Genomic DNA, 25,501 nt, shown 5'->3' with positions numbered 1-25,501 from the left:
TTAATAACCACCAAAGAAACAACACATTTGCAGATGAAAAAAAAAATGGAAATCGAAGGTTAAGTTCCTTTTCCAAAAATATGCAACTAGTGAATGGCAAATTGGCACCTGAGACCAGATAATCTGATGCACAGGTCCATGTATGTTAAAAATAATTTCTCTCTCTCTGTAGTCAACCAATAGGCTAACCAGGCAGATCAATCAAACACACAAGAAATGATGCAAGAACTAACGGACCAAATAATGTCTTACTGTCTCTAAGTACAAAAGGAGGCCAGGGAATAAAAGAGCCCTTGGCTGAAATCAAAGAGGTATTTCCTGAGCTGGCAGATTAAATTCCACTGAGAAAACATTTACTGAACATTTGCTTGGATGTTTGATATTATCAGAAATACAAGTTTGAACAAAATATACCTTTTCTCTGAAAAGAATTTTTAACTCCTTAAGGAAGAAAGCTAAGTCACAGACACTTAGGACACGAGGGAGGTGTGGCAAGTGCTATCATGATAGTAAGAAGTCCACAAATCTTGGATGGACCCATGAGAGTTGTGACTTTTGAGCTGGTTTTGAAATAGGAGTAAGGTAAGTAAGTAAAGAGTCAGTACAGTAAGGGAAATAGGTGAGTATACGGAGAATGAGTTCAGAAAGCAAAGGGAAGGGGAAGTTCAGGGCACATTTGAGGCCAGGCATGCAGACCAGTTTGGCCAGAATATAAAGTGTGTGGTCTATAGGAGAGAAAGATAAGACTGAAAATGTGGGTGGAGCCCAACCATGGCAGACTTTCAATGCTAATTTAAAGAGTATGAAAGCCATTCTTTACAATGAGGTACCTCTTATAAATCTTTTTATTGGTCAGTACCAGTGATGAAAGGCCAGAGGAAGAAGGACTGCTGGACAGACGAGCAAGGAGAAAGATTGGCCAACTGTGGCAATATTCAGGTGAAAGGTAAGGGGTGCCTGTACCATGGTGGAAGTAGTGGAACCAAGAGAAAGAGGGGAAGAAAGGGTGAGTATAGTGACACCTTACAAAGGAAGAAAAAATAATTCAGCATAACAAAGACACTGAGTGCCTTATGTCCTAGACTCTGAGATGGCAAGAAAATAAGACATGCCTTCTGATGATTGAAGTCTAGGTGAGGAAAGGAGTTCAGACGAACAGATAACTTCAATATAATGACAAGCATGTTAGTGCAGAACATGTGGTAGTACTAGGGGACAGCACAGACGGGCTAGGGAAACTCTCTTCCTCTTTCCCGATTAATGTGGCAGACTCCTCTGTGTGTGCTTTAATGAAGGAACAGGCTAGCTGGGCAGTAGCCCCTGATGCTCAGCTAAAACTGCCCAAGTATTGGGGGGACATTCAGCAGGATGGAGGAAGCTGTAATTGTCAGAACTCCTCTCAAAGAGAGTGGGTTTTGCGGGAGGGAATGGTTTGATAAAGTTGATGGGAAGCCCCACCTACCCACGTCACCTCTCCCTCCCCCTTTTCATCAGAGAGCAAATTGAACTCAACCATGGATGGTGTTAAACCACCTCTCAATCTAAGGATGGGAGACTTACCTTAGGGTTCAAATAAGATAGTGCATAGTATTTGTAAATTGTTTATAAAGAAATTTTCATTGAGGTTTATGTTCTGTCTGGGTTAGATTTGAAGTAGATATCCTTGAAGTGTGACACTTGGAAAGAATCATACTTTTAACGTGTGTTTCACAAGAACCTGGTCTATCACTATGGCGTTCTCAAGATCACAAGACCAGCTATCAGAAATTAATTAGAACAACTTACTCATTCATTTATTCATTCAACAAATATTTATTGAGGAGCTACTATGGGCTTTGAGGTATGGTAAGGAAACAGGCTATCGTTCCATCCAAAGAGTGGTGCAGTTGTGTCAGGAAAACAAAAAGTGGGTCCCTCTTTGTACCAGAGTCATGCACGGTATCCTGTGTTGAGGAAATTTAGTCTTTGGTTTACTCACTGGACAGTTGAAACAATAATTGCTTACATTTCTATAGCATTCTACTGCTGAAAAATATTTTTTTATACATATGATTCTTTTACTCTTTCCAAAAAATCTGCAAACTGGGCACCGTTAGCTCCATTTCATAAATGCACAAACTAAAGTTTGTAAGTTTCAACACCTTGCACAAAACAATTGTAGATGTATGGAGCCTGGACTCTATGCTCCCCCGCATGGCCAGGGCTTTGAGCATATTGAGCGACCCTATGGGTTGGACCGGACTAGTGCTGGTGTGGAAGAGGTGGACACTGGCTCCTACAAAGATTCACCTTCACTGACCACTAGAGGTTTCTGTTCTGGAGTGGGGGGAATGGGTGTGTGCCTTGATTGAGTATCTGCTGGAAAAAAAAAAAAATACATCAATGAATGAATGAGAAGGTTATTGATGAACTGGTGGTTTTGATCAGCCAGAGTAAACGTGCCACATCGTTTGCTTTCCACCTACACAAAAGCAGGTGCTGGGTAGAATGTAATCAGGCAAAGGAAAGGTACAAAAGTCCTGGGAAAAATACGTCCAGGATGGAAAGGAAGGATATCCCTTCGCTGCAGGCAGTTCTCCTAACATAGCCAAGCGCTTGCTGATCTTGGTGTTCCCATGTCTTCCCCTCGCCCCGCCCCAGCCCTGCGGCCCTCGTCGGCCTGCGGGACTCTTTCACCAGCTCCCGCAGCCGCAGGGGGCGCGCCACCCGCGCCTCAGACCTCTGCAGGGAAAGCCTGGCAGAGCCGAGTGGAGGCTCCCCAGCGCCGGGGCGGGACCAGGAGCGGGCGGGGCGCTGGGTGGGCGGGGCCCTAGGTGGGCGGGGCGCGGGAGGCGGCGGCCGTTGCCGGGCTACCGAGGAGCTCTGAGCCGGCGGCGCCGGGAAGCGCTCGGCGTGCTCTCGGTGAGAGGACCCCGGACCCAGCAGCCCTCCCGGTACGCTGCACCCGGCCTTTTTCGTGCTCCCCTTTGGTAGCGAGTCCGGCTTGGACCTGAAGGGCAGGACGGGGAGCGCGGGCGGCGGAGAGTCCCAGGTGACAGAGAAGGTAGGTGCCCCGCTCCGCCAGGGGCTGCGCCGCGGTCCCTAGTCCTCGCCCCGGGTGGATTCCCCGAGGAATGGCAGCCCGGGAAGAGGCGGCTGCCGAACGGGAGGGTCGCTGGCGAGAGCTGCTCCAGTGCAGAGGAGAGGGGGGAGAAGGCGGGAGAAGGCGACCCCCGGGGCTGGGGTGACAGCCAGGACAAGAGGTCTTGCCTGGGGAGAAGGGACCGGAGATGCTGGAACCAAGGAAGCCACGGTGCGAGCGAAGCGGGAGGGTGAAAGCCTCCCGGTCTCTGTCCACGATGGGAGTGACGGGACTTCGTCTTTCCAGGCAGGGATCTTGTAATTAGAAAACCAAAGTTCCGTGAGTATGTAAATAAATCTGCGTGAGGCTTAACCCGGGCCCGGAACGGTGGCGCTGCAGGGTCTGTGCTGGGCACCTCGCAGCTGCGCGGGGTCCCTGCGTGGACTCCCGCTGCTCGGGAGGAACCGTGCGCGGGCCTGGACCGCCTACCCACGCCGCTGGGGAGGTGCAGCGGGAACGCTCCCAGCGCTTATAAATAGTCCATAAACAGAGCATTCCGTGGAAAAGTAACCTCTCGTAGATATCAGCACTATCTGTTAGTACAGTGATGGGTAGAGCATGTAATACATTTGACAGAAAGGTCAGTTGCTCACAGTCCTTGTCTAGGTTCTGATGCCGTTTCATGGGATAGGAATTTACTAATATACTCTTGAAGATGAAATTTGGAAGGATTAAAATTCAAGGATGATCTGTTTTGATGGTAGCCAACTATTCATCAAACATACATTTAGGAAATCCGTGTCACGTTTTGCAATTTTATAAAAGGACTCAATTTGCAAACAAAACCGTAAGACTTGTTCAGTAATTCTTGAAACAACTAATTGAAAATATTTGTGAAGGTGTGATTTTACTCCATTGAGGGTTTTCCTTTACTAGAAGACAATTTCTTCGCATAAACAGGAAACAGTTATTGTTAAACATGACTTAATGCAAACAGAAGATTTTAATATGCTGTTATTTCATGATCAGATACTTCTCTTCAAAAGGGAGGATTATATTGCATTAGTTCAGGATTTACTCAATATGTTCTCTGTTGTGCAGTTTTACCTTAGGCATTTTTGCCAAAGCTACTTTCATGTAGTTTACAAATATTTCAAGCACTCCTTACTCTCTGATTTAAAGTTCAGTAACTTAGAGGGGGTGAGAATTGAGTCCCACTGTGGAAGAAAGTGTTTGACATTAATTATTATTCACAGAAATGTGGGTACTTAAAAAGAATGTATCTTTGGGTGATATTTATCAAGTCGTTCTGAAAATACTATAAAACACAGACATGCAATTTCATTGAGAAAATATTACCTTGACATCAGTACATAGAACACTATCATGAGCTCTGTATGTTCTTTATTTTTTAAATCCATGAAACTATCTTATGACATCTATGTTATTACTGAGACCACATGACTTTATTGACTTGAGAATTTTTTCCATAGTAAGTGTTAGTATTTTCTGGGATGTTGATGGAAGTTATCTGCCCTTTGATGAGAGTGTCTTTTGACTCTGACCCCCAGGCTGCATCTTGAATTTGAGGTTAAGAACATGTGAAGACTTTTTACGCACTTGAAGTTTCAGTGTTAAAGTACCTGTCCTATCTAGAAATTTGAATAAGGAGCACTGCTAGTATACAAGTAACTATAAGAGGCTTTTCAAAACAATAGAAAATGATTTTTTTTTTTTTACCTCAGATGTTCATCAGTTTTAGTTTACACTTACCTGCACACACATATGAATAGAAAATGAATGGAGACATGTAATTGTCATATGCTGTCCTTAATATGTTAGTTTAATTTACCAGTTATAGCTCTAGTACATGACTCAAGGGCATGTTGGAGACTTTTGAAACATAAGTGAGAAATTGATTCTCCTATTTCACTTATTTAGATCTTTGAACTGAAGCTTAACCCAACCCCCTGTGACTATTTCCATTATTCAGACATTAATACAACACAAACAAAAAAACTTCAGGCATCTTGAATGTAGGAAGAAAAAGCAAGTCCTTTTAAATCTGATGAGTCAGTATTTAAAGTCAAGCATTTAAAATGCGGGAAAAGGCTAACATGCCCTATCTATGTTCACCACAGGTTGAATGAGAATACCCACCTTGAATAAATGTACACTCCAAATAAATAGACAGCTGCTTATGTGATAAGAGAGCCAGGACAGTTCAACAGTGAAGTACATTCATTTCATGGCAGCTGATTATTAAACGTTCATAGCCTTTTTAAAGTAACTTTCTAGCTGAAGAAAAAAGAACAGTAAAGCAGTATGAACACAATTTCTTTTCATGATTTACGGGTTAAGCAGTGAGTTCATTCATCCTATTTTATCCAGCTCAAATGTTTACATTTAAAAGTAAGATGTTTAAACAGTATTGGGCTATCTTTTAATCCACCCATCAAATGTACATTTATGTACATTTGTACATTTTATGAATATGTACATTTTACACTGAAGTTTTAAAACCTGGGTTTTAAAAAGAGAACAAGGACCCCTCAGCAATTAGATAAAACAAAGGAACTTGTATATCTAAAGATTAAATATTATGTAGCCACTCTTCAGTGGACTTGGATAGGTCTAATATGAGGAGATCTGAAGGAATGGACACTACTTACACTGGAAAAGAGCACTTCAGATGTTTCAAAGAGAGGTTTTGGATTTGATCCAGACTTCTAAAATAAAAATTGAAACAGCTGTGTTTTAGAAATGGTTATGCGCAGTTCTCTTAAGATACACTGTGTCGGCATTGGAGGTCCCCCAGTCCTTGACGCTACAGTTGTTCTACTTGTATTTTGAGATAGAGAAACATTTATGAATGGGGGGGGGGGATTTATGAATTGCCTGGGTTACAATATGCTACATTTCGAGAATACTGACAGTGATTTTCTGAACACAAGGATGATAGAGTTTACAACTCAGAGAAACAAAAAGAATTAGTCTCCAAAAACCCTATCCTAAGTTAAGATCTGTTTGGGGGGTGGGGAATATATATATATATATATATATATAGAGAGAGAGAGAGAGAGAGAGAGAGAGAGAGAGGCCTGACAGTGAGTGGTCCCTAATGTTTTTGAACTTTGGGGGAATTGAAGATATTGTGTTTGGCAACAGAACATTGTAAAGCTTGTTGAGTTTTTTAGTAGAAAGTATTTCATGATTTGAAAAAGGGAAATCTTTCTCATTCCCTAGCCAACAACAATATGTATGTGCTTATTACCACATGCCTTTGTGAGCTTCCTAGGCTACAAAAGAGGCTGCCAGCTCTATGATGTAGGAGGAATGATTTTCAGAACATAATGAAATTGAAGGCTAAGATAGAGGCAGGCTAGAGGCCAGGGCTTATTGTCCTGTTTGGAAATAGCTGTATCCTAAATTTCTAAGTGATTTTTTATTCTCTCAGCGTATGGCACTGACATTATTTCTAAGCCATTCATGATTATGTTCCACCATTAAAATGTAAAAGACTGTATGTATAGCATTGGCTTTATTTCAATGCTGATTTTATAAATTGTAAGCCTGCCAGTTTACTTTAATGTTGATTTTTTAAAAAAAAAAAATTTCAGTTTATTGCATACTGGAAAAATGTATGAGGTGAATGTAGCTTTATTACATAATAGTGATACAGTTTTATGAGATGAAAACTGTTATGTATTGCATACACTGTATGTTAGATAATAAATCAAATAACTTTAAAGGGTGAAAAAATAAAGAAATTCATTTATTCTGGAAAAACTATCCAGATTATTTGAATTATTCTGAAATTTATCTATTTTGGTCATTTGTAAGATAAAAACTAAAGATCATTCTCAGAAAGGTTACTGAATTAAGGGGTGCTTGGGTGACTCAGTTGGTTAAGAAACCAACTCTTGATTGCAGCTCAGGTCTTGATCTCAGGGTTGTGAGTTCAAGCCCTCTGTTGGGCTCCATGCTGGGTGTGTAGCCTACTTAAAAAAAAAAAAAAAAAAAAAAAAGGAAGGAAGGAAGGTAAGTTACTGAATTGTTAAAATTAGAAAAATAAATAACGGATTCTCGAGTGAGCTTTGTTAGTATTATAGCACTGTATTCAAGAAGTGGTGTCCTGAACTGAATTTTTCAGTTTACTAATTTATATTTCAATCTCAAGTTATAGTTGCACATATTTTTCACATATATTGCTTTAGCCCTTATAACAATCCTAAGAGCTAAAATATCATCCCTAATTAGTGAAGTTCTTTATTCATTCAATGAATATTGTGGGTGGGCTACCGTTCTAGAGCAAAATCACTATTCTTGTCATTGAGTCCTCAAACCATAATTGGTTGGTTGGTGCTGGAGTGAAGGGAGGGAGCTCAGTGTGTCCTTAGGGAATGATGGAGACTGGGACACTAGAAAAGTACTTGTTCTGTGTAAGGGACAACCGATGCTCAGCTCTAACTCATGTTGCCTCCATGTGGAACAAGATTTTTCTAATTTTTCAGGAAAATTATTTAATTTTATATTGAAAACGTATTTAAAAAAATTAACCACTGCAGTGACTGAAGAAAATAATGCAACACATGGCCAGCAAATAGAGTGAAGTAACTAGGTAATTATGCTGCAAGTTAGAGATGAGCCCAGGGTGCAATGGAAACACAAAGGACAAGTGTCATGCGAGATTTAGGAAGATCCCAGAAGAACGTTGACAGATTGTACGGCAGGCATGGTAGATATAGTCAGTCATAGTACATAGAGGTAGGTCCCAAGGCAAAAGAGGGGGCAGCAATTAGGTACACTGTAGGTTGAAACAACCACTGTGGTTTGGGATCCAGTGGTCTGCCCAGCCAGTAAAAAATGGTGCCTTCAGCTGCTCCTCCGTAGGGGGCTCCTGGGAAGGGCTGCCTGAGACCCCGCCTCCTTTCTGTTGACACCCCAGCACAGGTTTCATGATTTGGACAAGGAAGCAGAAGGGGAGTGCATTTCAGCACCTGTGGGGTTTATCCCCTTTAGAGGCTGGCCAATCAGGACACTCATATTCGTTACCAGTCATTCAAATGAGCAGACTGAGCAGCTTGATTTGATAAGCAGCCACTTTCTGTGCAGCTGAACAGAATGTTTGCCAGCTCCACGCTTCTGGCTCCTGTGTCTTCTTTTTTGCTTGCCTGTTTTTCCCAAGACTGCCACTCCTTTTGATACTGTGGAAAAGCAGTCAGTGAGGCAGAAGTTCCAAACTCCTAGAAGACCGGAGTCCTGTCCTGTCCTTTCCTTTCCATTCCTTTCCTTTCCTTTCCTTTCCTTTTCCTTTTCCTTTTTCCTTTTCCTTACTGCTTGGCTAGAGCCAGTTTCTCTTGCACGCGTGCTGCAAAAAATGGTTGCTGGATTGCTAGTAGATGATATCTGGTCTGGATTTTTTTTTTTTTTCAAACTGTGAAAACCCATAATGCCAATAATCTGTATGTCTTGTGTCTCATGGTTAATAAGTCATCTCCAAATAAACAGAATGCTGAAGCATATAAAAACATTTTTCTCTCTGGGCCAAATCCTGAATCCTTAGAAGTTAAAAAGCAATTTCAATAAATACCCTTTTATTTTCTTATTTTTATTTTAAATATTATTGCTTACACACTTGTTATTTCATGAAAATTTTCTCCTTTTTATGAATACTGAAGTATTTCACAAGGTTATTTCATTTTCTTCCAGGAAATGCAAGGTCACATGTATAACACCCCACCAGCTAAACTATTGTTTCTAAATACCCCCTTGCTGGGCTGTACTCAAGGAGATGCTACCGCCCTGGCTAAGCTGTGAGCTGCCCGAAAATACACCTTTGTGGCGCCCTGCCCTGCTTGATACTGCCTCCTTTCAAGCACCTAATAACCACTTAATCGAAGTGTGTTGAATAAGTGGGTAAATCGCTAAATGTATTATTTTGTAATGTAGTTTTGCTTCTGTCAATCATTTTTGTTCTCGTCGTCCTCCTGTGCCATGGGCCATTGGATGCTGCAGCCTAGGATGATACGACCCTAAGTCAACCTTGCAGAGTGCCTGAGCACCCCATTTTGGAGTTACTAGACATGGATTTTATTTGGTTTTCACCGTTTCTATTACATGTCCTTTGACCCTCAGTGTTCTCTCAAATGGGATAGAAATAAATATCTACTCTAGAGTGTGGTAGTAAAGAAAAAAATTATACTTTTTTTTTTTTTAAATAAAGCCTTAACATAGTACTCAACATAAAAATGTTCAGTTCAGGCTTTGAATTGATTCTTCGTCTTTGAATGGATTCTTCATCTTTGAATGTTTTCTGCATACTAGTAGGTCCAGAGGTCTTAAAGTGTTAGTGGCCACTGGACTGTGACCGTCTGAGTAATGTCTCCTGTTGGTCTAAGAAGTTACAGTCTTCAAAGACCATCACATACATTGGAACATTTGATTTTCAGTACCAATGTCATTAACCAATGTCATTATAATAATAATTATCGCCAACTTATGTAGCACTGATTATGTACCAGAAACAGTTTGGATCAGTTCACCGTGTAAGCTGTGCTTTGTAAGTGCTATTAAACTCACCAATTCCTCACAGCAATTTCAGAAGGCAGGTATTATCACTATGCCCAATGTAGAGATGAGGAAACTGAGACTAGGTTAAGTCACTTGGCCAAGGTCACACGCTAGTAGGTTGCATTCTCAGTGCAACTGCCACAGTAACCACATCGGCCCCAGTCATCTGTTAAGTGTTCTAGGCACTGGGCTAAGCGCTTGATATACATTATCTCAGGTAATCCTCACACCAGCCTTGTAAGATAAGTTCTATCTTTATCTCAACAGATGTGTAGTTTCAAAGAGAACTTGCTAAGAAATGGGGCTGAAAACCCAGGTGTTCTTGTCACCATTTCCCCCTGAGAGTTTCCCCGAAGAGCCAGGCTCTTTTTACCCATACTCGGCTTACATGCAGAAAAGTATTTGAACTTGGACTTGAGATCATCCCAACTGCTGTCAGGACAATCTACCCAGGCTAAATTCTTTCCCAGCCCCTTGGTATAAAAAACCCAGGCTAGGAGAGAATACACAAGAAAGAGAAGTGACATATTCCAGTGGTACATTTTTTATCTCTAGCTCCAGAATAAGAAATCTTTTGTTAAAAACTCACATTTTGGGGTGCCCGGGTGGCTCAGTGGGTTAAAGCTTCTACCTTTGGCTCAGGTCATGATTCCAGAGTCCTGGGATCGAGCCCCACATCAGGCTCTCTGCTCCGTGGGGAGTCTGCTTTCCCCCTCTTTCTCTCTGTCTGCCTCTATGCCTACTTGTGATCTCTGTCTGTCAAATAAATGGATAAAATCTTTAAAAACAAAAACTCACATTTTTAAAAAAGTGTATTAGGATTTTTAAAAAATACATCACCCCTATCATTCAATTCTGTCTTCTAGTCCAATGAACTTAAATGCCTTATAGATATGACATGGTAATAGGACATATCTGAGATAGAATATTTATTCTTATTCACTACAGAAGAATTAAGTGTGCAACCAAATGTCACTTGTTTTCCACAATATACTCTTTATTGTTATGTGCATCTTTATTCACTTAATTAATTCAGCAAACATTTATGTGCCTATATGAGCCAGGTACTAAGCTACACACTGGGAATACAAAGAGTAATATGCTGGTGTCCGTGTTTTAAAGGAACATACAGTCTGGTGAGTGAAACTGGTATACCAGTAAGCATAATTGCTATGCCATATGATTGATGCCGTGCAGAAAGGCCGATTGGGCCATGGGAAGCAAATCGCTTTAGTGTGCTTAGTTGTGAACACCATCTTGGCAGAGTGAAAACTGAGTAGTTTCTTGGAGGGATTTAGTGAGAAAGGCTCTCAGACCAAGGTTACAGTCTGTGCAAGGGGGCAAGACCACAGGTGTTCAGGAGAAAAGTGGGCATTGGGCTATGGCAGCGCGGGACGGGTGTGAGAGCAGTGACCCGGGACGACAGGGGAGGGGGCGCTAGCAGGTGAGGTTATAAAGAGGACAGGTGCCAGGCTAAGGACTTTCAAGGGTAATTTGCCAAGATAAACCCACTCAAACTATTCAACTTAGCATGTGTGTTGAGAGAATAAGACAGGTCAGCACATAGGGTATAGTTCCGTTCAGGTTTTTTGTGCCCTATCATCTAAAAGAAATCTTCTGATGCAAAAATCATAGTACTTCAATTTTCTTTTTTCTTGTAATAGTGTTTATGTGGGTTTTCTCTCATGACTGCTTTTAATTTATAGACTTTCTTTTTTATTTCTACTTATTCATTTGAGAGAGAGAGAAAGAGCACAAACAGGGAGAGAGGGAGAGGAAGAAGCAGACTCCCCACCTGAACAGGGTGCCCGACATGGGGCTCTATCCCACAATCCTGGAGATCATGACCTGAGCGAAGGCAGATATCTGCTTAATTATCTGAGCCACCCAGGTGCCCCATAATTTATAGACTTTTCAAGGAGGACTATGTAATTTGCCTTTTTGCTCCAAGAACATTATACATGTATTTTTTTTTTCATTATTAATGAAGTACTTACACTAGAAAGAACTTTTAGGAAGAAGAGGGGAAAAAAAATTCATCCAGAATTCCCCAATATGAACCTAACTGCTGATAGTTTTTGACTTGTTTATTTTTTTACATAAAACAGGTGTATCTTCTAAAGTCAAAATCATATTGCCATAACTTCTAACTTGATGTGCATGGTAGTGATTGCCTTTACAAGAAGATGCTACAGTATTTGTGTATCCTTCACAATAATTAGTACAGAATTCCAGTGTAATGGTCCATCCAAACTAGATGCTTGATTGTGGTATGCACTGACTCTATCGATCTCTTTTTTCTCATATTTTGTGTAAATGCTTTGGTATTTATACCCTCTTTTCCCTATTAGCTTAATCCAACAGATTTTATGTTTTTCTTTTAAAAAATCAGCACATTTTTAAAAATTAGGACCATGTCAAGAAAGAGATAGCCCAAAACACACCTTTCAGGGAATGTGATTTTATCTTCTCATCCCAGTCTGGTGCCTGCACAAGCAGGAAGCTGTCTGGGTAATGGCTGGGTCATTTCGAGATATGCAAAAGAAGCTATGACCAAGGAGCTGGAAAAGCCAAAAAACTTTTGAATTCAGTCAAAATGGGTCATTCATTCAACAAACATAAGAGTGATTTTTCATTGTGCAGATAATTGGAGCTATTCAGGCAGCTGCAATAGTCTTGTGGGGTTGTCTGTCTCCAGACTGTGCTCAGGCTCACCCCAGGGCTGGCTGCTTGGCCAACAGAGAGACAGCAGCCTGACAGCGGAGCTTCCTTTGTTGTTAATTGCTATTGTTTTTCTTAAGGTCTTTGGCCCACAGTTCTGGTTCTCTGCTCTGGTTTCTTTCTAAGTAGTCACATTGTCTGCTCTTGGTCTCTGTTAGTTTTGGAAGATTCCACTTTGAAGAGAAACTGAACCCTTGTTTCTCTACCGAGTAGATGGAGCCACCAGCTGAGTCTCCCCCTCCCCTATTTTTTTTCCCCAAATTAATCTCTTCTCTGAACATTGTGTGGATCTGAAAAGAAAAGAAAAAAAAAAAGACAACCATGTTTTTTCCACATTTTACATCATTCTCGCAAAGATAACGTTTGGTTTACCTTTTCTTGAAAAGTGAATGACTCCAAGTTCATCATTTGTAAATAATTTTTAGATGTTTTAAAATAATTGCTCATTTTTCTGCTCATAGATTATTTTGACTGTTCTGGCTGGAGGAAGAACTCACAAATGCCAGACATTAGCTGTATCTGGTCCTTAGTAGAGCTGGAGGCCCAAGACCCAAGTGTAATGTCTTTATGAAACAGAGCAGATTGTGTTACAGGATATATACGACTTAGGGCCACTGGAGCCAACCCACCCTCGGTGTGAATCCTTCTCTGCCTCTTACTAGTGTATATTTTTGTTTTTTTGTTTTATTTTTTCAGTGTTCCAAGATTCATTGTTAGTGCACCACACCCAGTGTTCCATGCAATCCGTGCCCTCCTTAACACCGACCACCAGGCTCACCCATCCCCCCAACTCCCTCCCCTCTAAAACTGTCAGTTCGTTTCTCAGAGTCCACAGTCTCTCATGGTTAGTTTTGAAAAAGGGGCTCAGTCCTCTCTGAGTCTGTTTCCCCATCTCCAAAATGGAGATAAGGATAGAAAAGGATAATATCTACTTGTGAAGGTAAATGAGTCCATTAATAAGCTGGAGAATCCCCGGCCCGTAGTGCTTGGCACATATTCATTGCTGTTTTATCACCATTCTTGACCTCTTGGCACTGACTAAACACATCCACATGGAAGGTTTATACAGTCCCTGTTCGAATATAACTCTCTACTGGGTAGAGTGGTTGAACCCTCTATAGAGACTTGGGTAGAAAATAAAGGCATGTGTAGCGGCATCTGGCTGACTCAGTTGGGAAAGCATGCCACTCTTGATCTCCGGGTTGTGAGTTTGAACCCCGCATTGGGTGTAGAGATTACTTTAAAAAGTAAGATCTTTAAAAAAAGAAGAAGGAGAAGGAGAAGGAGAAAGAAGGAGAAGGAGAAGGAGAAGAAGAAAATAAAGTCAGGCGTACCCTAGGAGTTCAGAGCCCATAGGAGTTTTGTATATGTGTAGGGATACAGAGCTTCCAGTCTCCTAACCTAAATTGTGAAAGGCTTACCTATTACTTGTCCATGTCTCTTTTACCAAGTGATCTCCTTTAAAACATAAATAGTGTGACCTCTAGTATATAGGTTAATGGTAAACTTTCTGAGTGAGTACAGAACACAGTGACCAGCGTCATCATGGTTAAGTACACCTTCTTGTCTTTTAGAAAACTTCTTCAACAATAAATACGTGTAATAAGAGCCATGGCTTTAAAAGTGCTCCTGGAACAAGAAAAAGCATTTCGCACCATCGCAGTTCTACTGGTCTATTTGGTGAGTCAAGACTTTACGTTCATAAGAATGTGGTGGAAGGGTCATTTTAGTAGCACCGAAACTATTTTCTATTTCTAATCCCGTCTTTTGAATTTTTCTTTTAAATTGTAGTTTATCGATGTTGCAGGTCATTAACAAAAGATTGTTGCTCAGTCTTGACATTTATAGCAATTGTTTGAGATTTATTTTATTTGCATTTAGATGAAGTAAAAAAATCACAGCATTACTCAGAGCCCCATGACAATGGTGCTCCCTTGGGTGTATGGGCAGATGTCTCCATAACACACCCTAGGCCCTAATGAGACCACATTCTTTTTGGAGCCCATGACTTGCATGGATTGTGAAGAAATTAGAATCTGTTTTTAAAAGAGCTATTCTTTTTATATGGTTATTTATATCCTTTTTGGTTCCAAAAAGCATTAAAGACAGGTGGAGAATTTTAATGTTTGAAAACTTAACTCGAAAGATCTATGCAGGTGTCAGAATTGAAATTTATTTAATCTGGAGATAAGATCATTATCTGCAAACATAAAATGAATTACTGAATTATTAGAGACAGCACCTAAAGTCTCCTTGAAAGACAAAGCAAGAGGAGTTGGGGTCACATTGGAGTCTGGGAGAGAGGGGAGAGAGTCAGGGGAGGAGGGAAATTTCCCTTTCTTTCAACAGAGGCTGTTCCACATCCATATGAACTGTCTAGAATGGAGGTAGTGGAATTTCTTTCTCAAAGAGATTACAGTCTCTCTGTGGCTAAATGGAATCTCCTTCCTCTCGTAAATAAAATCAGACTCCTTAGGATGGTTGTCAAGGGGAGTTAAGAGAGGCAGGAAGAGATTATTAGACCTTTAGCCCCAGATTTTTTTCTACTCCTGAACTTCACACCGACTTCTCCCTCCTGCCTGCTGGAGAGGTTCAGACTTTGATATTATTTAGTTAGTTTGCAGGACTTCACTATAGGTACTCCTGCTTCAAGATGGAGGTAGTTTGTACTGAATAATTACTTATTATTACAATCATCAGAAACAATTTCCTGTGCCCCTGGTGTAACAGTCATTCTACAGACAAATAGATTGTTCATCCAGTGCTTCTTTCTTAGAAAAGAGAACAGATCCTGAGTCATTTTCTACCTTAGACTCTCAGAAAAGTATCAGAAGAAGATAGCCCTGAATTAAAAAAAAAGAAAGAAAGAAAGAAAGAAAGAAAAGGAGCCCTCATTCAGAAAATACAGAAGAGAATCAGGCTTATTGATTTATTTGCTCCACTGACTTATTCAGAAGGTCATTTTTCTTCCTAAAATGCAAATTAAATTGGCCTCACCCTGAATTTAAGCTAACATTCATTGATAGAGTGAATAATAAATACTGATGATATTGTTCCTTTCTTGCAAAAAAATGTAATCAACTTTCTTTAAAAATACTGTTTTGTGAAACTTTTTTTTTCAGACATGTAAAGTGATTTGTGAAACAGGAGACTGTCGACAACAAGAATTCAGGGATCGGTCTGGAAATTGTGTTCTCTGCAAGCAATGTGGGCCAGGCATGGAGTTGTCTAAGGTAAATATTGGATGCGTGGTGAAGTTGCAGATCTGTGCTTGTTTTTTGTTTTGTTTTTTAGGATTTTATTTATTTATTTGAGAGAGGGAGTGAGAGGGAGAGAGAGCATGAGCAGGTGGGAGGAGCAGAGGAAGAGGGAAAAGCAGGTTTGTTATTGAGCAGGGAGCCTGATGTGGAGCTTGACCCAGGACCTTGGGATCATGAGCTGAGCCGAAGACAGACACTTAATAGACTGAGCCACCCAGGCGCCCTAGATCTGGGTTTTTAAAGTACATTTTTTTTTTTTTTTTTTAGCTAAAAAAGAATGTACTTCACTAGTTCTTTGCTAGTGAAGATTCTTGGCTCATTATGTTACTTTAGCCAAAGATTACACTATTCTCTCCCCAATACCTTTGATTATGTCTTACTGAGCTAAAAGGTGTAGGTTCTAATAATTAGAATTTGTTGTTTTGTGTAATTCATGTTTATCATATTTCATTGAAAGAATGGAATTTTTTTTAAGATTTTATTTACTTATTTGACAGATAGAGATCACAAGTAGGCAGAGAGAGAGAGGAGGAAGCAGGCTTCCTGCCTAGCAGAGAGCCCGATGTGGGGCTCGATGCCAGGACCCTGGGATCATGACCTGAGCTGAAGGCAGAGGCTTTAACACACTGAGCCACCCAGGCGCCCTGAAAGAATGGATTATTAAGGTGTATTTAAATTAATTTATAAGAATCTACTAAAGAATTAAAAATAAAGCAGTGATAAGAGAATATGCTAATGCTACTTTCTTCTACTGGACCTTCCTTCTCTTAAAATGAGTATTACCATTGCTAGTCAAGAAGTAGCCTCTCTCATAACCAAACTCCATGGTGGCGGTACCTTTCCAAACCAGGGTTACATGCATTCTTTTGACAATGCAAGCACTATTATTAGTCGCCATGCTAGGCACATGGTATTCCCAGGAGCATTTTAAATATATTCATCTTACCCACTATTTGTTAAGAAGCGGTATGTTTTAGGAGGGCATATTTCAGGGTCTTGAATATTCTCAGACCTTTCTTTTTTGTAAATGTGTTCAGAGCTATACATCCATGTGCTTTATTTTCTGACCTTTTGAAGATGTAACTTGTGGATAATGGATATATCATTTTGTTCTAAATAAAGCATCAAAGTCTGCCTGTTAGAAAAGGAACAAAAGATTTTTCTTTTTACTTAAAGTGACTTTTAAAAGAGAAGTCCTTTTCTCCTAGAGACTGCCATTATTTAAAGTTGAGTCTTGTCATTCATAGATTTTTGCATCAATGATCCACAAACAGCAGGAAACAAAGCATTCTGCATTCTGCAAGTAATTCCTGGTGGATGGCTTTTCTCTGTTGGTTGTGTTCAGTAAGTGGGGCCATTTAGTATCCCGAGTTTTCCATTTGGATTGAAATTGGCTGACCTTCAAACCCTGTGTTACCTTGACTGTTAGCTATAGCATCTCAGCCAGTGTTTTTCAGCTCCTACTGATTGTAGTAAGGTGCATTTTCAGAGGTAGGTTTTGTGGTGTTGGGTGTAAAAGGATTCTTTAGAGCAGACTTGTAGATCTAGGATCAGTGAACAGAGTAGTGGAAAATGCGACAATGCCCCAGAGGAAAATAGACAATGAAGTTGCTACCTCTCAAAAGTTCTTTCCCCAAATCTCGGTGAAAATCTGGGTGATATATAACAGATTCTGAGAGATAAGTAAATCATTTTCAAGAAGCTGCTCCTTCTCCTTCATCCTTTGGATCTAGAGAATATAGCCTTACTCTGGAGAATCAGGTCAGAAGATGAGAGTCCTATAAGCTCCAGAATCTTTTATTAGTTAGTATTTATAGCTAAGCTTTTTTTTTTAATCAAAAAATTTTATTTAAAAAAGCTTTTTTATTTAAAAAATAGGATGAAGATCCTATTGCCCCTAATTTTTTTTTATTTTAAGAATGCGTCACCTAAGATTATCTGATAACAGTTTTCCTATTTCACACTTTTCCGTGGATTTCCAGAAGAATTATTTTTCTCTAGGTAGTAATTTTCCCCAAGTACTGAAACAGATGTTTACCTCTATGACACTGGAAGCAACCAAAGGGAAACAATCTGAATAATTCTGACTTTATTACTAATTTTATGTATTAATAATTCTGTTTCAATATTTATTATCATTTTCTTCATTAGAAAAAAAAGATTAGGCCAAATTGCATGCAAGAGAATAAAAGTCAAGGTAATGATGTCACTGAAAAATTAGGGTAAGACCCACTCGGATGCACAACTGTTACAAATATAAATACCATGTTCCTGCATGGCCTGCAGTGTCCACCTCAAGGTGGACATGGCACAGCCACAGAGAATACCTCCGCTAAAGGAGCAAACAAATCAGTCAACCTCAGAGAGTTTTGAGGGCAAAAAAAGTGCTACTTAAATATTGTCATATAAAAGGTAATGAATTTCTGTGTGTGTGTGTTTATGTTATAAATTAAATATTTCGCCAAGTCTTTTATCTTGGTTTTAGCTCCTAGTAAATGAAATTAGTAACTTAGCCTTGCTCATACCCTAAAGAGCAGAGGAATTCAAATATATCGATGGAATATATATATACTCCATTGGTATGATTGGACATATTAAACATATGAAAACCATATATATACATATATACACATATATATGTATATATATGTATATATATAGTTAATATATATATATGTATATATATAGTTAATTAAGGCAAAGAACTTGAGTTTTTATTAAATGATTACTTTGGGGCTAGAAATTTCTAAACTATCTATTCCTGATTTGCAGTTTCTTCTTTCCAAGCTTCCTTGATTAAGTCTTTAGCAAGAACATGTATCTTTCAGAGGATAAAAAAGCAAAAAAACCCCAAAAAACTAAGTTCTGAATATATTAAAATCAGATAAATCACTTAAAATTAGCGAATTTATTCAACTGATTAATTATGACATCCATGGTTTACAAATTAAAGGAAAGTTTACTTTTTTGCCTAAGACCAAGCTTTTAAAAAAAATAGATATTTATAAATAATTGAATTGCTTTTTACTTGTTGCACTGAACATAAAATTTGGAAGAGGGATACCTGTTTATTCATAATGAAATGACTGAATTCAGGAGTCCTTACTTTTTAACCGAAGCTTAAAATTTTGGTTACCTGTGGTGCTTGAAATTTTGAATGCACAATAAATAGTAAATATTTTAAAGTGAGTTATTAAAAACCATTTTCATCAGATGTGAGAGCTTTCAAATAACCTTCATTCTAACATCATTAAGTTACTTGTTTTGTTATAGTAAACATAACTTAAAACTTATTATCCATTTTCTAATATCATGTCTCTCAACCCAAAATAAAAAATGCCGGGTCATGAAGTTCTTTGCATTACAAACATGTTATCTGTGTCTTAAAACTAAAGCCTGGAAATACTTTGGGTAAGCAGGTAGAGTTAAAATTTCCATCTGTGGTTTTATTACTCCTAATGATTATTTTCTTTGGAAGGCATTCAATTCTATTTTTTTTCTAAAGGTGTCTGGGCTTACTTTCCCATTGTTAGGTCTCTGCCATTTCAAACATGTAGTTGGGTTTGGGGGAGGTTCCCGGAATAGCATTCCTGGAGACAGTGTACACTTTGGTACACCTGTCACGTGTGGTCAGCGGTTCCTCTGACCTCTTTTCACTTCCTTTCAATCGTTAGATAGTAAGAAGTCTGCACAGAAGCTCCAGGCTCAATAATAACCATTGTTGCTTGTTTAAATTGAGACACTTCCCTTCATTGGCCATTTTTTAAATGATTCCTTATTTTAACCTTTTACCCTAGATACTTTGGGTTATGTGAATCTAAAAGATGTTTCTTAACAAAAATGCACTATCTCTCAAACATCCCTTCAGCTATTATTTTGTAATATATATCGTGCAATTAAAATAGATAATTAGCCAATGTTTGTTATAATAAGCCAGTTTCTATGTGGTATTTGTATATTAAATAATGGAGTCCTTTTAACGTATGTCTTAAGTAGGGGGTATCACTTCTCCTGTTTTATAGATGGAGGAACAGACACAGAGATGGTTAGTTGATCTATCCATTGTCACCATTAGTAAGTGCTGGGAGAAGGTGCTGGAGCCACATGGGGTAATAATTTTTTTCTCATTTTGCATACTGCTCATGTATAGTGCTGTCCAGTAGAACTTTCTGCGGTGATGGAACGGTCTGTATCTGTGCTGGCCAAGATGGGAGTTACGAGCCGCTTGAAATGTGTTATTGAATACTTGAAAGGTGGCTTGTGTCACTGAACCACTAGATTTTGCATTTTAATGAATTAAATTTATGTGTTGCCACATGAAGGTGTGGCTGTTGTATTGGACGGTGCAGATCTAGAATGATGAACTTCCCTTCAGAAATTCTGGCTAGGGACCAACTTCTAACACAGGGAGATATCTAAATCCTTTGACCTGATGCTTGCGCATTCCAGGAGCTGCCTCCCTGGCCAGGCTCCTTCCTCTCCTTCCTTGGCTATGCCACCCTTAGCCTGGCCACTGGTTTCCAAACATCCATCTGCTTCTCTTCCTCCAGCACTCATGTTTGGCCCAGCCACGTGGGCACCATTGCCGTGGCTCCTCACACCGGGTGGCATTCTCTGTGTCCCCTCCCTGCCACCTGAGCTGTCTCATGGCATGAGTGCTTTTGGTTTCCAGTTGTTTCCCTGAAAGCCCCAAGCATCCTGTCTTCTCAGCCGGGTTCTTTTTGGCCATTCAACTTAATGGGTAGGCTTCGTGTATCTTTGGGAAAATATAGGACAAACCACTGAGCCCTCTGGGCTCGGTTTTGAGGATTTTCTCCTGCTGAGCCATAGCTAGTCTCTCTCTCTCTCTCTCTCTTTCAATACAGGGTTTAGGTTTAGAAAGTTTATGAGAAAGAGAATTGATAATGTCTTTCTCCTATGTTCGAGGCAAAAAATAAGTGCTGTTTACATAGCTCCACGACTGGTACACGCTGGGCATTTGGAGCCACAAATGTGCACAGGAGTGTTACACAGCCAGCCCTTCAGCTGGTGAAAATAAACAGCATTGCAATGCATGGGGGAGGATGACTTTTGTTTCCCTGAAGTGACCACATTAGCCTTTTAATTCTTACTGTCTAGAATCTGCCCAGCCACAGCCCCTCCTCCTCACCGAGTATTAATGCCAACAATGTGCTTTTAACATGATCACCTCCCAGCAGTAAACCAGGAAACTAGTTTTTGCATGAACCACTTGAAACAGTCTTCAAGTCTCTGGCACAGTTTTCAAAGTCAGCTTTTCTAACCAATTATTGGGATAACTTTAGCTAATGTGAAGAAGTTAATTCTCGTAAACAACAACACACTTTCCTCCACAAGGATGAGTGTCTGGTTTCCCATTTTTAAAGATGTCTGCTTTTTGGTAGGCTGTTTTCATCCTTATGAAGAAAGTCACACGGGCACATATAAAATTAATATAATTTGCAAGCATGAAAAAGATTCATTTATGCCATTTAATTATAGTGTTGCTCACTTTATTTATGTTTAATTATACCTAATCGGGCCCAGCAATGTTTGGCAGATATTAGCAAGCTCTAGCTTGTAATTTTTCTTTAAAAAACTCAATTACAGATTTTCATAAACTGGAAGTTGGTTGTGGGGGGGGGCTACGTCTTTGGTGTTGTTTTATTAAAGGAAATTAAAAAGGTGATTTCTAAACACCAACTACATAAATCTAATTTGTCATTTCCATTTGCTTGTGCTAGATTTTTCTCCACAAATAACTTCTTCTCTGTCCAAATTTGAGCTTTTAAAGTTCAAAGAACCAGAGTTAATAACTTATTGGCTGTACAAATAAATAGTGCTTTAGACCCAAGGGCCCCAAATGTGTTTCCTGGACAATGATGGTCTGTGAGGATCTCCCCTGTGGTCTGGGGAACGGCTCCTAGAACACGTAGATGGGATCCGCTTGTGTTTTTGCTAAGTGCTGAATTTGCAGAGGAGAATAGAGAGAAGGGGATCTGAGGACTGTTTACTTTGAGTCAGTTTGCCATTGGAAAGCCACCAAATGTGGCTTAAAAAATATTGGGCAGAGTGTCAGGGCTACTGCTGTGGCCAGCTTGGGTGGAAATGGCCCAGCTGGACATAGCCCTCTCTTGCCTTGGAACCCAGATAAGAAAGGCCACTCACTGCTTCCACCCCCACCCCATACAAACCCCCACCCTCATCTCCCACCCCCTGCCCACCTCCACCAGGCCACAAGAGTTATCTGGCCTTACTAATCGGGACACTGGTGTGACCATTATAGGCTTTTGTTCCTTGGAATAAAGTAATAATGATACCAATAAGAAAACAACAACAACTTCAGGAAATACTGCTTCCAGTGCTATTTGTTCACCCATTTGTTTAGCCGGCAAACCTTATATGTTACTCACCAGCCTGGTATGTATTGTTAAAGAAAAAATATTCAGTGGCACTTGTTGATAAGGATGGCAAGGCAGGCTTTAGTCGCTGGGTAGGGAGGGGGACCACTGCAAGGGGATTTTATGGTGGGGGAAACCACTGGCCTCCATCCCGATACAACATGAGCTCATGGGAATTTAGAGTCAGGGAGCAGGGGTCAGTGGGTGAAAAATTACTTAGGGCTTAGAGGGGTCCTGGCTGAAGCCAACCTAATAATTCTTTGCTGAAGACAAACCAGGGTGATTGGACTGCAAGGCTCCATGAGACTTCAAGTGGAGCGTGGGGAACCCGAGCAAATATTAGGGTGGGTAGTTCTGGTTAAGCTGAATTAGCAGAGGACTTGCTAAAGCTGGATTTTATAAGGAAGTACATGTGTGGGTCTGGAAGAAGGTTAAGAAGCCTGGCTGAAGTTTGGTCAAGCAAAGAATCTTTATAAGTACCAGGTGCCCTGATAGGCTTTAGGGAAAGAGTGACGGAGGGAGGCCTTGGATATTGGGGATTGTTTGCTTATTGTAGGATTTTGGGAAATCACTTGGAATCCTATGGCAATGCTTAAAAAAAAAATTGGGTTATTATTTTACTCATGTGTATATGTTTACCCCTTGAAGCTTATTAATAGAAAGCCTTCTTTAGGAATTCAGGGAAGTTGTAAGTATTTCTTTTAAGGTTTTAAGGTACCAGGTCATAATTTCAAAAACAAAGACTCCAGGATTATTTTAAAGCCTAAATGCATCTCTACAATTGATATTAATGGCAGACCACACTGCATAAAAACAAAACCCATTTCTAAGTCTGAAGCCCAGGCCAAGGGCTGCCTAACACCCCCATTCCCATCTCAGACTCCTCCCATGTATGCTCCCTCACCAAAGCCACGTGTCCAGTCCTTCTGACGAAATGATGAGAGGGAGAGCTGTAGTGTGCGTAACCTGGCAAGTGTCAGAGAGCCAGAGTGGGACAGAGGTGAAAGCGGTAAAAACAGATTTCACTCAGGGACTATTGCATTGGGGGAAGAGAGGCCTCAGTATAGAACTGGGCTCAATTCCAAATACAACATGGAGAAGTGGGGATTTTAGCCAAGGAGCGGAGTGGGGGGCAGTGGATGGAAAATTCCTAAGAGGAAACATTGGGGCAGGGGGGATTCTAGCTAAAACGGACCTAACAGGATTCTTACTGAAGGCAGGCCAGTGGGATCAGAGGATAGAGGGGCAGGAGGAAATCGGATCAGAGATTGAGGGTGAGCAGATAGGACGGTGGGGGATTCTGGCTTAACCAACTACACAGGATTCTTGGACAACTGGGTTCTTGAGGACAAGGCCCAAGGCTGGGGCCTAATTGAGAAAATAGCTCTCAGGAGCCTGTGAAGTTTGGTTAGAAATGAGGTAAACCTAACCACAGTGAGCATGGCCAGCTAACTCTCTTCTTTAAGTACTCTTTGTTTGATCTCACCAAAAATCCATTTCTACCATTTCTTTTATTCCCAATGGTAGTATACTAGCCTGCTATGGGAAATCATTTGCCTGGGGAAATTGCCTCCTTTATATGCAAAAGTAATGGGGGGGAAACCCAAAATATTCCATACTGTTTTCATTAGATGCAGGATCAGACCACGTGATCAATGCCAACTTACTTCAACAGACATCTGTGGTTGCCCCCTGCCTCCTGCTCTTGGGATGCAGTGATGACCAGGCTCCGTAGAACAAATTCAGCTGTAACCACACAATGGCGTGCTCTGTACGTGCTGATCGGTAGCACTCTCCAAGATGCACTGGGTGGGGAATACTTGCTCAAGTAACTGCCTTCCTGCTCAGCGGGGAGTCTGCTTCTTCCTCGGACCTCCCCGCTCTCATGCGCTCTCTCTCTCCCATTCTCTCTCAAGTAAATAAATAAAGTCTTAAAAAGAAAAGAAAGAAAGATATACACACGGAATTAGGATATTTCTGTGAGGGTTTCCCAAAACCTGGTAGCAATGTTTGCCTCTATGGAAGGAATAGGAAGTGAAGAGACCAGGGATGGGAAGGAAGGCGTACTGTTTGTTTATTAAAATCTTGTGTGTACTAGTAGTTTTTCAGTATAAAAAGTGATAGAAAGGAAAGGGACCAGAAAGCACAGCCCTTCGGCCATTGGGGGTGGACCCGAGTTTACAGAGGCACGATTTCGGCGCATGCGCACCAGCGCTGCCCTGGCCAGGAGGCTGTGGCGCAGCCCGCTCTTGGAGCTGTTCAGCCTTTCCTCTTTTGCTCTTGGTAGCTCTTTACTGAACTTTATGGAGGAAGATTTCAAGGCATTTTAACCACCTAGTTTTATTGAATGAAATAAAAACATCAAAGTAGACATTTATATTGAGGGTAATTTAATGTTTATATGCTGTTTACATTACAGCCTGGATTTCAAATAATTACAGCATCTCTGTGTTGATGGCGCTTTAGAAACATGACAGTCACTCTAAACGAGGTTGCCGCTATGGACAGTGTGCTGTCATGTAATTCCGTGGAAATATCTTCTCTACATCCAGAATGATCACTTCATAAATTTCTTAGACTATCATGAACTGCAAGCATTTTTTAAAAGCTTAAAAATAATATTAGGTTGTTATTTTGATATTATGTTTTTAAAAAATAACAGGTACTGTAGAGAAAATATATTTTAAACTAAATTCCCCCAAATAATCAGTCTCTATATAATAATTCCCAGGAGACTATACGGGTCACAGTACCTGTTTAATACATTTAGGTATTATTTTGTGCTTGTAATGGACACGCAGCCTTATCTCAACCTCTCATGTAAATTACTCTGAACTTAGTGTTGTTACCACTAAAACATATAAACTCTAAGCAGAAACAGTAAGTAATATCCAGACAATGAAGGCAAAATATGATGCATTTGGTGCCTGGCTTTGTTGTCTTTTCTTTTCTTTTTTTTTTTTAAATTGTTTTTTAAGGTTTTTATTTATTTGAGAGAGAGATAACAAGCATATGCTCACAGGAGTTGGGGGAGGAGCAGAGCAGGAGGGAGAAGCAGGCTCCCTGCTGAGCAGGGAGCCTGATGGGGGTTCAATCCCAGGATCCTGGGATCATGACCGGAGCCCCCTGGGTGCCCCTGTTGTTTTTTCTATACATGATTTGAACATAGAATGAACCCCCCAAAATTTTTTCATGAAATCCTCAGTCTATGAAGTATAGTGACATGTAAATGACACACAATGCGATGTGGGCAAAAACACAGTGGTCAAATCGGTCCTCATGTATGTGCAACACAAACTTCAAAATACAGTCGAGAATCAAAAAATAAGCAAAGCACGAAGATCTTCCCAACCCTTCACATATCCCTTAATTTTCAAAAGAGATGAGTCTGTCAATTCCTTCAAGTCCATGTCTGCTCGGATATTCATCTAGTTTCTCAGGAATGGAGAGAGGAAGTGAATTGTCAGAGACAGTGACATGTGGCAGGA

The 25,501-nt window shown here is 40.3% G+C and overlaps 1 protein-coding gene across 3 annotated transcripts in view; it reads left to right on the top strand.

Moving 5' to 3' along the window:
* TNFRSF19 (TNF receptor superfamily member 19) overlaps positions 1 to 25,501 on the top strand; it is an 88,861-nt gene that overhangs the window by 6,316 nt on the left and 57,044 nt on the right. Inside the window, exons 2-4 of one of the 3 annotated variants that reach the window (XM_032314707.1) lie at positions 857 to 946; positions 13,930 to 14,035; positions 15,478 to 15,588. In XM_032314707.1, the coding sequence (XP_032170598.1) occupies positions 13,967 to 14,035; positions 15,478 to 15,588 (180 nt within the window). In that variant the 5' untranslated portion in view covers positions 857 to 946; positions 13,930 to 13,966. Of the gene's footprint in view, positions 1 to 856; positions 947 to 2,811; positions 3,044 to 13,929; positions 14,036 to 15,477; positions 15,589 to 25,501 lie in introns of those variants that run through there. The other 2 variants (XM_032314705.1, XM_032314706.1) reach the window with 2 other exon arrangements.

The sequence above is a fragment of the Mustela erminea genome, chromosome 15 (assembly GCF_009829155.1).
Source record: "Mustela erminea isolate mMusErm1 chromosome 15, mMusErm1.Pri, whole genome shotgun sequence".
Classification (NCBI taxonomy): Eukaryota; Metazoa; Chordata; class Mammalia; order Carnivora; family Mustelidae; genus Mustela; species Mustela erminea.
The sequence above is the reverse complement of the archived record's forward strand: the minus strand, read 5'-3'. Positions and strand labels throughout refer to the sequence as shown.